The sequence below is a fragment of the Cyprinus carpio genome, chromosome B8 (assembly GCF_018340385.1).
Source record: "Cyprinus carpio isolate SPL01 chromosome B8, ASM1834038v1, whole genome shotgun sequence".
NCBI lineage: Eukaryota > Metazoa > Chordata > Actinopteri > Cypriniformes > Cyprinidae > Cyprinus > Cyprinus carpio.
Window position 1 is genome coordinate 13,011,414 of NC_056604.1, and position 14,746 is coordinate 13,026,159.

The 14,746-nt window shown below is 38.3% G+C and overlaps 2 protein-coding genes across 4 annotated transcripts; both read left to right on the forward strand.

Annotated features, from left to right (window-relative positions):
* Positions 1-2,588: 2,588 nt before the first annotated feature.
* On the forward strand, positions 2,589-6,272 carry LOC122133859 (N-alpha-acetyltransferase 80). Of its 2 annotated transcripts, none has more exons than XM_042729842.1 (2): positions 2,589-2,698; positions 5,299-6,272. In XM_042729842.1, coding segments are annotated over exons 1-2 (690 nt in total). In that variant the 5' UTR covers positions 2,589-2,696; the 3' UTR covers positions 5,987-6,272. The 2 variants fall into 2 exon arrangements, with proteins under 2 accessions (XP_042585776.1, XP_042585777.1); XM_042729843.1 differs by lacking the exon at positions 2,589-2,698 and adding an exon at positions 3,574-4,946.
* Positions 2,709-14,746, forward strand: naa80 (N-alpha-acetyltransferase 80, NatH catalytic subunit). 2 transcript variants are annotated; one of them, XR_006155434.1, is made up of 5 exons: positions 2,709-3,575; positions 12,107-13,044; positions 13,817-13,906; positions 14,092-14,452; positions 14,493-14,746. XR_006155434.1 is itself a non-coding variant. In XM_019123183.2 (4 exons), exons 2-4 carry the CDS (start codon positions 12,109-12,111, stop codon positions 14,350-14,352), a joined length of 1,287 nt encoding a protein of 428 aa, XP_018978728.1. In that variant the 5' UTR covers positions 2,709-3,575; positions 12,107-12,108; the 3' UTR covers positions 14,353-14,746. The 2 variants fall into 2 exon arrangements, 1 of the variants encoding a protein (XP_018978728.1); XM_019123183.2 differs by having other exon boundaries at positions 14,092-14,746.

The window sequence follows — 14,746 nt, forward strand, 5'->3', positions numbered from 1 at the left end:
AATGGAGCGCGTGCTGTGAGTGAGACATATTTTCGAAATGTGTTCAGTGAGCAGAATTACTCCGTGTTCATACCAAAAAAAGACCAGTGTGATGTATGTGTCAGCGCCAAGGTAGGAAATACAGATCAGGACACCCTTACTACTCACTTGAAATTAAAGGCTCAGGCTCAAGCTGAAAAAGCTAAGGATAAAAAGGAATCCAGTGACAAACTTTCAGTGTGGACAATGGACCTTCAATGCGTTCTTCTGTGCCCCAAGACAAAAGCAAGTACAATGTATTACAAAACTAAATTACAGATGCACAACTTTACTTGCTTCAACATGAACAACAAAGATGGATATTGTTACGCTTGGGAAGAGCATGAAGGCTCCCCCAGCAGTGAGGTTTTTTGCCCATCTGCAATCCAAACACTTCGAATCAATCCTAGAGGCCAACGGAAACATTGAGAAAGTCATTGTCTGGAGTGATGGCTGTGGATATCAAAATCGGTGTGGTGCCATCAGCAACACCTACCTTCATCTGTCCATGAAGCATGGTGTCACCATAGAGCAAAAGTTTCTGGTTGCTGGCCACACACAAATGGAGTGTGACTCCATGCATAGCCTCATTGAGCGGCGCATCATCAAAGATATTCACACTCCACGTGATTACATTGTCATCTTTGAGACTGCACGAATACATCCATCCCCATACAAGGTGAACCAGCTATACCACAATGACTTCATGAAGTTATCTGGGGCCTACATCACCAATATTAGACCAGGTAAAAAAGTTGGTGACCCCACAGTCCATGGCCTCCGGGCACTCCAGTACTTGGCTGATGGTCGAATCCGGTACAAGTTGGATTTTGAGTCTGAATGGGAGGACCTGCCTCAGCGAATCAACATCCCCAAAGAACCATTCCACTGGGTCCCACTCTTTCCTGCCCAACTGCCAATTACTCTCAGGAAATTCAATGACTTGCAGGCAATGAAACCAGTACTACCAAGAGTAGCCCACCAGTACTATGACAACCTCCCTCATCAATAGACAGTGTGAAAATGAGTGTGCACAACACCTGAGTGGAACTTGGTGGGAAAGAAAAACAGTGGTTAAGGTTAAACATTAAGAAACAACTTGGTTATGGTTGACAAGTTACACATCTTGGTTATATTTAGAAGAATAAAAAAACTTTGGTTACGTTTGCACAGCACCTAAGTGGAACTTCGATTAAGGGTGGAAAAGGAAAACAGTGGTTAAGGTTAGACATTAATAAGAAACAACTTGGTTAGGGTTCACAAGTTACACATCTTGGTTATATTTAGGAGAGTAAAACAACTTTTGTTATGTTATGTTTGCATTTTTTATGTAAGAGAAAAAATGCCTAAGTCATGGCATATTCTGCCTAAGTCACTTTTATTGGTTAGGCAATTGATGATGGTTCTTTTTCTTTTGCATACTTGTTCACACATCTGGTTGAATGTACTGTTATAATATCAATAAAAAATAACAATGTGAATTCTAAAAAATGTGTTTTTTCTTGTTTACCAAAAACATTGAAATATGACTTAGGCAATTATGCTATGAGGCTAACGATATATATTAAACTGACTTGAATCGACGTCATTACTGTTATTTGTGACCCTGGACCACAAAACAAAGGGTCTTTTTTTTTTTTCTAATATACATCATCTGAGAGCTGAATAAATAAGTTTTATATTGATATATGGTTTGTTACACTGGGGCTCGAAAGTTTGGGCACCCCTTGCAGAATCTGTGAAAATGTGAATAATTTTCAAAAAATAAGAGAGATCATACTAAATGCATGTTATTTTTTATTTAGTACTGTCCTGAGTAAGATATTGTACATAAAAGATGTTTACATTTAGTCCACAAGACAAAAAAAAAAAAAATTGCTGATATTATTAAAATAACCCCATTCAAAAGTTTGGGAACCCTTGGTTCTTAATACTGTGTGTGGTCACCTGGATGATCCACGACTGTCTTTCTGTTTTGTAATGGTTGTTCATGAGTCCCTTGTTTGTTCTGAACAGTTAAACTAAGGACTGTTCTTCAGAAAAATCTTTAAGGTCCTGCGGAATCTTCAGTTTTCCAGCATCTTTGCATATCTGAACCCTTTCCAGCAGTGACTGTATGATTTTGAGATCCATCTTTTCACACTGAGTACAACTGAGGGACTCAAACACAACTATTAAATAATGTTCAAACGTTCACTGATGCTCCAGAAGGAAATATGATGCATTAATAGCTGGGGGGTGAAATCTTTTGGAATTTGAAGATCAAGGTAAATTGTACTTAAATTGTGTTCCGGGAAACATACAAGTATCTTCTGTTGCTTACGAAGGGCAGAACTAAATGGAATTATATTTCAACAAAATAAGAAAAATTTGGCCATCTTCATCGTGTCCTAAAGTTTTCACCCCCCCCCCAACTCTTTTTCTTTTCTTCCCACCTCTCCATTGATGTGATTCTAATACCCACACTCCAGTCTAGTAGGTGGCGGTAATGCACCTTTGAGATGAGTTGCCAACCGCCATTAAACCTGAAAGAAGAAGAATGTGCTCATGTATGCTAGTGTAAGAGCTGAGAATGTCCAGTAGGCGGCAGTAAGTCGACTCGCGCTGTTCCATCTGCTTCACTCGAAGAAGAGGGCAATTTAAAAGACAGCTGCTGTGACTGCGATAAAGTTTTCAGCATGTAGGTATCACAGATAAGAACTCATATAAACTAAATCCAAAATAAACTGCATGTGGGTCTTACACGTATCCTATCTGAACGGGAATCGTAAGTGCTCGCTGTGTTTGTTCGTTTATCTGACCACTTCTCTGACTTGCGGTGTGTCCAGTTGTGCTCGAGTGTTGCGGCATGCGGCGCACTTGAACACACACACACACACACACACACACACACACACACACACACACACACACTAAAAGCGATCTTTAGTAATTCGTTTTCTAAACACGATATGATAGTTCATAAGCTATTACTATATTTAGAAATGTTGAATTAGACTCTGTTCAGTTCCCGTTAGAGAGTGGCATGGCCTTTAGCGAATGAATGGCTCAAACATTTGAGTTTTACTTGAGCCAGAGAAAATGTGTATTTCTGTGATCAGTCTGAATGAAACAAATGCATCACAAAATTCTGCTTAAATCCAGAGCTCAACTGATCTGGAAAACAAAAACAAAATGGCCATTAAATCCAACAATTCCACGAAGAAGTTAAATGACAGTGCTCTGAATAGCTTTAATGTGTATCTCCATATTAGGCCTTGCAAACATTTATATCGCAACCTTCTTAAAAACCCACACACTTCCCATCAGCATTTCACACTTGGCTCGGTAAAGTCATGAAAGCGGTTTCCTCTCATCACACATTTTAGAGAACCAGCCTCTCCACACCAAAATAACTGTACCTAACAAGGGAATGGGCTAAACTGAACCCAGGCCAGTGTTAAAATAAGCTTACAAAGAGAACACTTAAAAGTCTCTTGTTTCCTGATTTTGACCCTCAGTTGCATGACACAATTTTGAAACATTAACTGGTAGTTCTGTCTCTGTGAGCGCTGCAGGTGAGGCTGGTTATTTTATTTGCAATTTTGCACATTTTTTAGTATTTACAGTTTGGTAGATTTGTGTTTTTTTTATTTATAACGGGTTATGGTTTATGTTGGCACACTAAATCTGGGTTTCCATTCTTTTGTCCAGCCATGGTTCTGTGTTTGATTTTTATCAAAGAAACTATCATTTATTTACATTTTATGTTTATGCATTTAGCGAATCATTTTATTTAAAGTGATTTACAAAAGAGGAAGCAAACAATATTCAGTTATTAGAAAACTATATTAGAAAGCAAGTTAGAGAAGTGAAGAAATGCATGTTATTTTTATATGTGTGGTTCTGTTCATAATTAAAGTGTCTTAACCAGTGATAAATCACTATACTGATAACCTTGTCCACTTGGTCAACTACCATTGCTTCCTTTTGTCTCCTAATCTATCGACATTCTTATGAACTGCAAAATGAAATGTAAAGTAGCGTCTAAAATGAAAGTTTGTTCAGCAATTTTCTGTGGATCTCATTTGCAGTCTTTAACACCTTTATTATATTTTATTTTATTTTAGCATACTGACCATTGTCCATCTTGCTCTTTAGGGTGCATTGAGAAAAAAAAAACATATCAGATGACTATTAGACTTATAGGGATGTTTCAACCAAAAATTACAATTCTGTCGTCATTTATATGTGATTCTAAACCTCTGTGACTTTCTTCTGTGGGACATAAAAGAATATATTTAGCAAAATATTTCAGAGTTGTTTCTCATACAATGTATAAATTCCATACAAAATATGTTCTTTTACAGAAGAAAAAGGCATAGGCTAGAAGCAACATGAGGGTGATTATTTGATGATGGATTTTGTTTATTTTTGTTCAAACTATCTCTTTAAGGTTCGTGCTCCATTCACTTACATTCACACATACACAGGATATGCGAAGTAAATGCAAAGATGTTTTACGCTAGTGAGTGACTAAGCATGTCTAAACTAAACTTGTGTATATTTTTTATATTTGTGTCTTGGGTCATCTTATTTTCTAAGCTACATTTCACATTAGCATGAAGTCTATGTGGTATAGCAGAAATCCCACATTCACACCACAGCTTCCTCAACTATTAATAACTTAAACAGATAAAAAAAAAAGTTTTATGTATTATATGTGCTACGAGAAGAAAAACTACTCGCTTAAGGCTATTTCTGTATTTTTTGCATGTGTTTGTTGCTTCATTGGGGTGAATTACTTATAATTTCAGTCTACCTTTTTATTAATCTAGCTTTTGCCTGTGAAAATGACGTGGAAGTGATGGTGTCGAAAATGGTTGGGTGTTGAAAACAAGTGACAGCTGTTGCAGCAAATTCTCAGAAGTAGGCTGACTGTTAAAAATGTAATAAAGTAATTTAAAAGGAAAATTCTGTCATTATTTACTCACTCACACATCGTTCCAAACCTGTATAAAGTATATTCTGTGGAATACAAAAGAAGTAACTTTTTTTCAGTACAATGAAAGCCAATGGGGTCCAAAACAACGTTTTATTATATTCAAAAAATATTTTAGTTTTTCTTCCACAGAAGAAAAAATCATACAGGTTCGGAACAATATGAGGGTGAATAAATAATAAACTATCCCAAATGAATGAAGAACATCACTCTAATGACTCCTGAGCTGTTCAGTCAGGTGTTGATCAATGCGACAATTACTGGCACCTGCTGACCCCGTGCCCTTGGCATGTGTGCAGGTTCGATGGCGGCATCAGCTGCGCAGTCATTCGAATCGAACCTCTTCACGAGCGCTGGGACCTCGTGGAGGTGTGTGCGGAATTACTCAATGCCCAATGGCAGCGCAGCATGGGGGCACGAATCCACTCGCTCCGTCAGTCGAGCCACAGTTATCCGGTGTGTCTCTTGTTGCTGAGTGGAGAGAGGCAGAGTCAGGACGAGAAGCTAATAGGCCACGCCCGCTTGTCCCGTGTTTTGGGGAGCCGTAGTCTGTTTGTGGAATCAGTCGTGGTGTGTAGCACATTACGAGGGAAGGGTTACGGCCGTATCCTAATGGAGGGGGTTGAACGGTATGCCAAAGGACGGGGCTGCACCCGATTGTGCCTAACCACCCATGATAAACAACACTTTTACGCCCATCTGGGGTTTGTGCTGTCCAAACCTGTCCAAAGTGTCGGGACGCTGGCCTCCTTCATGCCCATGGAGTTGCTGCACAAGTTCTGTAGAAGCGCAGAGAAAGAGGAAGAAGGGAGGAAGAGTGATTCTAAGTTTAACAATCCTGCATCATCTCCACCTTCCATTTTACCTCCTCCTCCCCCTATTTCTGCTCCTCCGTCATCCTTGGCTCCAGTTAATCAGACTCTGGAGCAAACACCGTACACCGACAACAGAGGGCTGCCTATCTTCTGGATGCACAAGGACATCTGAGATTCACGCTACACTCCTTCTGTCTGTAATTATTCAGGGATACACAAATACAGTGTTTACGGGACAAGAAGAATCTTGTAAACCTGTACTGTATTGACTCGAATACTGTGACAATCTGAATGTGCTTCAATACCAAAGTTTACTTCGCATTTTAGCTACTATTTACATTTTTTTTTAAATCATTGAAAGGTAAATCTTTGTCACACCCCAATAAAGTAAATGTCGCGGCTGAGATTATCCACTGCTTTTAGAGGGTTTTCATCAAATTAAAAACCTTTTGATCATTGGAGTGTTGTACTTATCTTTTCATATGATCAAATTTCAGATTGGGCATTTGATTCATACTATTTCCATGGACTTTTTCTTAATATCAACTTTTGATTTATATATATAGATATATATATATACAAATATATATATATATACACACATATACATACATACACACAGTGGGTACGGAAAGTATTCAGACCCCCTTAAATTTTTCACTCTGTTATATTGCAGCCATTTGCTAAAATCATTTAAGTTCATTTTTTTTCCTCAATATACACACAGCACCCCATATTGACAGAAAAACACAGAATTGTTGACATTTTTGCACATTTATTAAAAAAGAAAAACTGAAATATCACATGGTCCTAAGTATTTAGACCCTTTGCTCAGTATTTAGTAGAAGCACCCTTTTGATCTAATACAGCCATGAGTCTTTTTGGGAAAGATGCAACAAATTTTTCACACCTGGATTTGGAGATCCTCTGCCATTCCTCCTTGCAGATCCTCTCCAGTTCTGTCAGGTTGGATGGTAAACGTTGGTGGACAGCCATTTTCAGGTCTCTCCAGAGATGCTCAATTGGGTTTAAGTCAGGGCTCTGACTGGGCCATTCAAGAACAGTCACGGAGTTTTTGTGAAGCCACTCCTTCATTATTTTAGCTGTGTGCTTAGGGTCATTGTCTTGTTGGAAGGTGAACCTTCGGCCCAGTCTGAGGTCCTGAGCACATAATCCAGGATATCCCTGTACATGGCCGCATCTATCTTTCCCTCGATTGCAACCAGTCATCCTGTCCCTGCAGCTGAAAGACACCCCCACAGCATGATGCTGCCACCACAATGCTTCACTGTTGGGGACTGTACTGGACAGGTGATGAGCAGTGCCTGGTTTTCTCCACACATACCGCTTAGAATTAAAGCCAAAAAGTTCTATCTTGGTCTCATCAGACCAGAGAATCTTATATCTCTCTTTTTTAGCAAACTCCATGCGGGCTTTCAAGTGTCTTGCACTGAGGAGATGCTTCCGTCACGCAACTCTGCCATAAAGACCCGACTGGTGGAGCGCTGCAGTGATGGTTCACTTTCTACAACTTTCTCCCATCTCCCGACTGCATCTGTGGAGCTCAGCCACAGTGATCTTTTCATTCTTCTTTACCTCTCTCACCAAGGCTCTTCTCCCCCGATAGCTCAGTTTGGCCAGACGGCCAGCTGTAGGAAGGGTTCTGGTCGTCCCAAATGTCTTCCATTTAAGGACTATGTAGGCCACTGTGCTCTTAGGAACCTTAAGTGCAGCAGAAATTTTTTGTAACCTTGGCCAGATCTGTGCCTTGCCACAATTCTGTCTCTGAGCTCTTCAAGCAGTTCCTTTGACCTCATAATTCTCATTTGCTCTGACATGCACTTCTTCTTCTTCTTCTGAATTTTTATGGCGGTTGGCAAACCAGCTTATGGTGCATTACCGCCACCTACCAAACTGGAGTGTGGAGCCCAGACAAGCAAGGAAATGAAGAAAAAAAAAAAAAAAAAACTAAATTATCCCGTATAACCCTATGTCTTTAATAAATTTAATAATGGCTCTATACTTCTTCCATTGCTCAAAATTACATTCCAAAAAGCTTTGTATATTGTAAGTGTTAATGTCCAATTTTTCCATTTCTTGAATAATCAATATTCTTTCATTTTCGTACTGTTGACATGAAAATAAAATATGCTCTATTGTCTCTAATTCATCACAATTTCTACATTTACCTGTTGCATGCTTTCCTATTTTAAAAAGGGAATAATTTAGTCCAGAATGTCCAATTCTAAGACGTGAAATGATAATATCTTCCTTCCTGTTCTTATATACACTTCTTCCATTTCCTACAAGTTGTTGGATGCTATTAAGATGTCTGCCCTTGCTATCAACATCCCATGCTTCTTGCCATTTACTAAGAGCCACTTGTATGTCAACATCTGCATGATTTAAAGCTTGCTTAGCTAGTTTGTCAGCCACTTCATTAGCCTCTACTCCCACATGAGCAGGGACCCACAGAAACATAATAAGACTAGTATTACTATTTCTCAATAAACTTGCTAGAATATCATAAATAATATCTTGCCTAGTTGATTTTAGTCCACTTGCAAGGCTTGAAAGTGCTGCATAAGAATCAGAACAGATGACTGCTAACCTAGGTTTTACATCCTCCACCCAATGAAGTGCTACCAGAATGGCAATAAGTTCTGCTGTATACACTGATACATTATCAGTTAATCTTTTGCTGATATCACATTGAAATTTAGGGATATGCACTGCAGAAGCAGTTCTTCCAGAGGCAGGATCTTTAGAACCATCTGTGTATATGTGCAACCACGGTGTATAGCTTTGATCTATATATTGCTGTGCAATAATGTTCTTGGGGATATCCTTGTCATTGTTAATTTGCGTTTGAATTTGAAAATCAACTAATGGCTTTGGGAATATCCATGGTGGAATATTAGATACAGACACTATTGGGCAAACTTCTAATCCATCAATACCAGCTTCTAATGCTTCCCTGTTAGCAGTCCATCCAAAGCTTTTAATAGTCTTATTCCCATGTTCCCAGCATTCTTTCATAACTCCTTTTACTGAATGACTTTCCTTATGCCCTTTTATATTAACCCAGTAATTCATTCTAAGCTTATACCTTCGCAGGTAAAGAGGAGCTTCTCCAAGTTCTACCTGCAAGGCTGCAATGGAAGATGTTTTGAAGGCACCACACAACAAATTCTTAGAGCTTGACTTTGTATAGTTTCAATCTTTTTAAGTAAGGTTTCAGATGCAAATCCATAGATAATACTTCCATAATCCAGGCTTGACCTGATTAATGTACAGTATATTCTTTTCAGTGATATTCTGCAAGCTCCCCATTCAACCCCTGATAAACATCGTAGTATATTAACTCCTGTTTTACACTTCTCTATTAACTTTTTAGCATGAATAGCAAAAGTCAGTCTTTGATCCATCCATACTCCAAGGTATTTAACTGCTGAAACTTGCTCCAGGTCCTGTTTGTATAATTTCAATTTAACAACTGGTATTCTTTTCTTTTTTGTAAAGCAAATAACTTGAGTTTTTGCTACTGACAACCTTAAGCCCCAGTTATTTGCCCAATCTTCAACAGCTTCCACTGATTCTTGTATTTTTTTTGACACACAAATAATATTACGTCCTCTTTTCCAAATTGCCCCATCGTCTGCAAATAATGCCCTACCTATATCACCTTTAAGATTATTAAAAACATCATTTATCATTATATTAAATAACACTGGACTACAAACACTTCCTTGAGGTGTCCCATTATCTATCTTATATGTCTTGGAATACTCTACTCCTACCCTTACTTGTATTGTTCTTTCAAGAAGAAAGTCCATAATCCAGTTATACATTTTCCCTCCGATCCCCATGCATTTAAGTTTTATTAGAAGGCCCTCCTTCCAAAGCATATCATATGCCTTCTCAATGTCAAAAAGAACCCCAACCAGAACTTCTTTATTTACTTGAGCTTTTCTGATATCAGCTTCCAAGCTTAACACAGCATCCATTGTATTTCTCCCTTCCCGAAATCCACTTTGGTATGGTGACATAAGTCCTTTACTTTCCAGAACATAGTTTAGCCTGTATATAATCAATTTCTCCATCAATTTACACAAATTGGAAGTCAAAGCAATTGGTCTATAACCAGTTGGGTTTGATTTATCTTTACCCGGTTTACCTATTGGAACAATTATTCCATGCTTCCAAGAGGGTGGAAGCTTTCCCTCATTCCAAATCCTATTAAACAGACATAAAATCATATTTAAAGATCTGTCAGTCAAATGCTTGATCATTATATAACACACATAGTCTTTTCCAGGAGATGTATGTTTAACTCCACCTAGAGCTCATTTTAATTCATATAAAGTGAAATCTGTATCTAAAGCGTCTCCAGAAGGATTCCTTTTAATCATCACATCTGGGTGCTGATTCTTATTCTGCTCTCTAAGTCTTTTTGCTTCCTCTGATACATTATCATCACTATGAACTCTGACAAACACTTTAGCCCCTGACATGCACTGTGAGCTGTAAGGTCTTATATAGACAGGTGTGTGGCTTTCCTAATCAAGTCCAATCAGTATAATCAAACACAGCTGGACTCAAATGAAGGTGTAGAACAGGGATCCTCAAATCTGGACCTCAAGATCCACTTTCCTGCAGAGTTTAGCTCTAACCCTAATCAAACACACCTGAGCATGCTAATCAGTGTCTTCAGGATCATTAGAAAATCACAGGTAGGCGAGGTTGATCAGGGTTGTAGCTAAACTCTGCAACGCAATGGACCTCCAGGGTAAGATTTGAGGAACCCTGGTGTAGAACCATCTCAAGGATGATCAGAAGAAATGTACAGCACCTGAGTTAAATATATGAGTGTCACAGCAAAGGGTCTGAATACTTAGGACCATGTGATATTTCAGTTTTTCTTTTTTAATAAATCTGCAAAATGTCAACAATTCTGTGTTTTTCTGTCAATATGGGGTGCTGTGTGTACATTAATGAGAAAAAAAAAAGAACTTAAAATGATTTTAGCAAATGGCTGCAATATAACAAAGAGTGAAAAATTTAAGGGGGTCTGAATACTTTCTGTACCCACTGTGTGTGTGTATATATATATATGTATGTATATATACATACACACACACACACACACACACACACACACTACTTTTCAAACGTTTGGGGTCAATAATTTTAATGCTTGTGAAAAAAGTCTCATGCAGCAAGGCATTTCATTAAACACTTAGTAAATGTAATATTGTGAAATATTATTACAAATTAATATAACTGTCTTGTATTTTAATATATTTTAAAATATAATTTATTCCTATGATGCAAAGCTGAATTTTGAGCATCATTACTCCAGTCTTCAGTGTCACATGATCCTTCAGAAATCATGATACATTATTTGATGAATAGGGAGTTCAAGAGTTAAGCATTTATTTGAAATTATAGAAATCATTTATATATGGCCCTGCATTGCATCTCACAAATGATTTTTTAGGTCCACTGCAGAATTTTTTGGGGTAAAAATGAACAGAACATTAATTATTGAGTGCATACACAAAAATTAATTTTAAAAACTGTGTTCTTTCCTTAGTGCAGTGAGAGATTTTCTCTGTATTGTTGTTTGATTAACATAAATTAGACAGCTGGAATTTTAGACTGCTGTCACATTAAGAGCTGCCTAGATTCAATATACTGTTCTCAGCAAGACCTAAATTGCTGAGTTTAGGAGGATACTTGCAGAGACGGTATTTGACACATGCAAGTGTGTGTATTTAACCTCTTCAAGGCCTATAAAGTGGCAAAATAACTCAGTTCAATATGATCTTCACATGCGCGTGCCTCTGTGAAAGCACTCAGACAGTGCCTGCATATAGTAAAATGAAAAAATATTCTCTTTCACTGCTGATTGCCTTTCAGCGGCTTAGAATCACTTGTTTTTAAACCACAATGCTAGGAAATGTGCAAATGATATGTTTTCGTGAGCACGTGGCACAGCAATGTCACGTGAGTGTGTAACCTTGATAAAGATGATAGTCCAAAACCTCTAGCGGTTTACAGATTTCTACCAGTTAATCATGTCTACTGGTATATTGCCTACTCCTAGTGATCAGGCAACCATAGGTTTATCTCAAACCAGTTTTAGAACACAGGACATCCCCTCAACACCCCCAGTATAAACCAAATAATAGGAAATTTACATAGGAAACTAAAAAGTACACTTATTTCTACATTAATTGCTTTTTTAAATCAAATATGAATGACACTAATTTGTGTGTGTATTTCATAGGCATGCTTCTGAGATCCTCTATTCCCCATCCAATCCTCATCATAGCCCTGTCAGTCATTTTGTCTCCCATCAACCCTGTTCAGAATATGGTTGAGGGGGTGGAGTCTGTTATTGGGAGGCGTGGCTTTTCAGTGATCTGGAATATACCTACAGCTCGGTGTCAGCGTCGATATGGAGTCTCCCTGCCCCTGCGCCAGTTCAACATCATTCATAACTCACAGCAGAGATTTCAGGGTCAAAATATTAGCATATTTTATCAGCGCCGTCTGGGTCTTTACCCCTACATCAACCGTCAGGGCTCAATGGTCAATGGTGGCCTGCCTCAACAAGGATCCCTGATGACTCACCTCTCATTGGCTGAGGCGCAGATCAATGAAGTGTTGACACACACGTTCAGTGGTTTAGCCGTGCTAGATTGGGAAGCATGGCAGCCCATATGGATGTGGAACTTCGGGAAAAGAATTGTATATAGGAAAATTTCCAAAGAGTTGGTTAGGTGGAAAAATCCAGATATGTCTGAGGAGGAAGTGAAATCCAAAGCGAAGGCAGAGTTTGAATTAGGAGCAAGATTGTTTATGGAAGAGACCCTGCGCCTTGGAGTTCGCCTCTGCCCAGAGGGATTATGGGGGTTTTATGGGTTTCCCAGTTGCTATAACAATAATGGCCAAGGACAGAGCGGATACACAGGACAGTGCCACAGTCGAACAGAGATTCGGAATGACAGACTGGCATTTCTATGGCAACACTCTACCGCCTTGTATCCCAGCATTTATTTGTGGCATAAGCTGGCCGGACACGCACACGCTCAACTCATGGTGAGATACCGTGTACTAGAGGCCCTCCGAGTGGCATCCCAACATTCACCTGGCACTGAAAAACTTCCTGTATTTCCATATGCCAGACTGGCGTTCACACACACATTGGCATTTCTGAACCAGGTACCCCTTGACAATTTCCACATTGTGTTTTTTACATCATGTTTTTTCTGAGTTCCAGGCTTATCCTGCATTAGTAGGCTCTTCACCTCCACCCAGAATAGTTCTTGAAAGAGGAAGGGTTTAGTTCTGAGCTTGTGCCCAATACAGTCACCTCATCCTCATCTTTAAGCAGATGTTTCTCCTTTAGTTCAGAATCGTGCTCAATGCAAGTATGCAAATTCTTGGCCAATGCATTGCTGTACTACTAAATATGCATTTTTTGTTATTGCAGAGGTAACTAACTTCCTTACTCAAGAGAGCGATAGAGTCAATTAAAGTTCATTTTTAAAAACTATTTTTAATCATAATAAAATATTATTAATAATTATTAAAATATCACAGATAAATTTCTAAATTTTTATACTGTAAATTATAATGTTCAATATAAATTCAACAGCATCATTTCAAGTAATCAATTTTAGAAAAATGCAGTGTAATTCATTTATTTATTGAAAATATTTTAGAATTTAAATTTTTGACCATTATAGTTCACTTAGTTGCCAAGGCAACATTTCTAATTTTCTTTTAGTTTAAGTTCTTTGTCTAATATTTTTATTTGATTTTAACAAAAATCAAATATAAATATTCAATTAACAATAACAATAGTAGGCTCTGACCTTCCTAAACTTTAATCGATTATGTTTCAAGCTTAGAGTGTCTTAATTCAGGCTGATCTGACTTTTAAAACTACATACTTCTGTGAAACTCTCATAGTATATGTGTATCTTTTCAGACGGATTTGGAGCACACACTAGGTGAGAGTGCTGCTTTAGGGGCCGCTGGAGTCGTGTTATGGGGCGAGCTGAGTTTTGCAAAGTCTAAGGTCAGTAGGCCTGTATATGAGGATTTATAGTCTGGATTTACCTTTGTGTGATAACCTAATGCTCTCGATAAGTCTTAACACTGTCAGTACACAAACTAAAAATGCATTATATTCAATATTAGACTTGGCACATATCTTGTTACTCATTGCTGCAGCTATAATATATATTTATGTCTTTTTTTCAGCGGCAGTGTGCTCTCTTGCGTGATTACATCAGCTCAGTATTAGGAGAGTATGTCGCCGCCCTTCAGGCCGGTGTGAGGAACTGCAGTAAAAGAATCTGTAACAGCCAGGGACGCTGCGCTCGACGGGACCCTCACTCAGGTTACATGATCCCTCTACATGGTACCCATGAAGATCTTCCTCTCAATGACATGAGGTCAAAGTTCAAGTGTGTCTGTTATGAAGGATGGAGAGGAGAATACTGCGAGCAAAGAATGTCCTAAGAACATGTGCTTTTCTGATTTACATTAATTTTCACTGGGGATTTTTAAAACAGCTTCGTTGAAAGAGTAAAGTAAGCTCTTAACCAAACCAACATTACAAATTTTGATTTGAATCAAACAAGCATTTGAAAATCGGACAAAGACCAGAGCTCAAGAGTGTAGAAAATAAAGAGTATCTAAATAGGTAGTGTAAGTGTATGAAGACTCTTATTTAATTTGCATTGCTTTATGGGAGTGGATGAGCACTAAAGAAGTCCTTTATCATGATTGGTTTTTGATTCTATGATTGGTGGAGATTTCTTTGCAGAATCATGAGTAATGTCTTTTTCCTGTTGAGAAAATGAATAGGATTTTTACTTTCAGAACCAGACGGTTGCAATATAACCCCACAGTG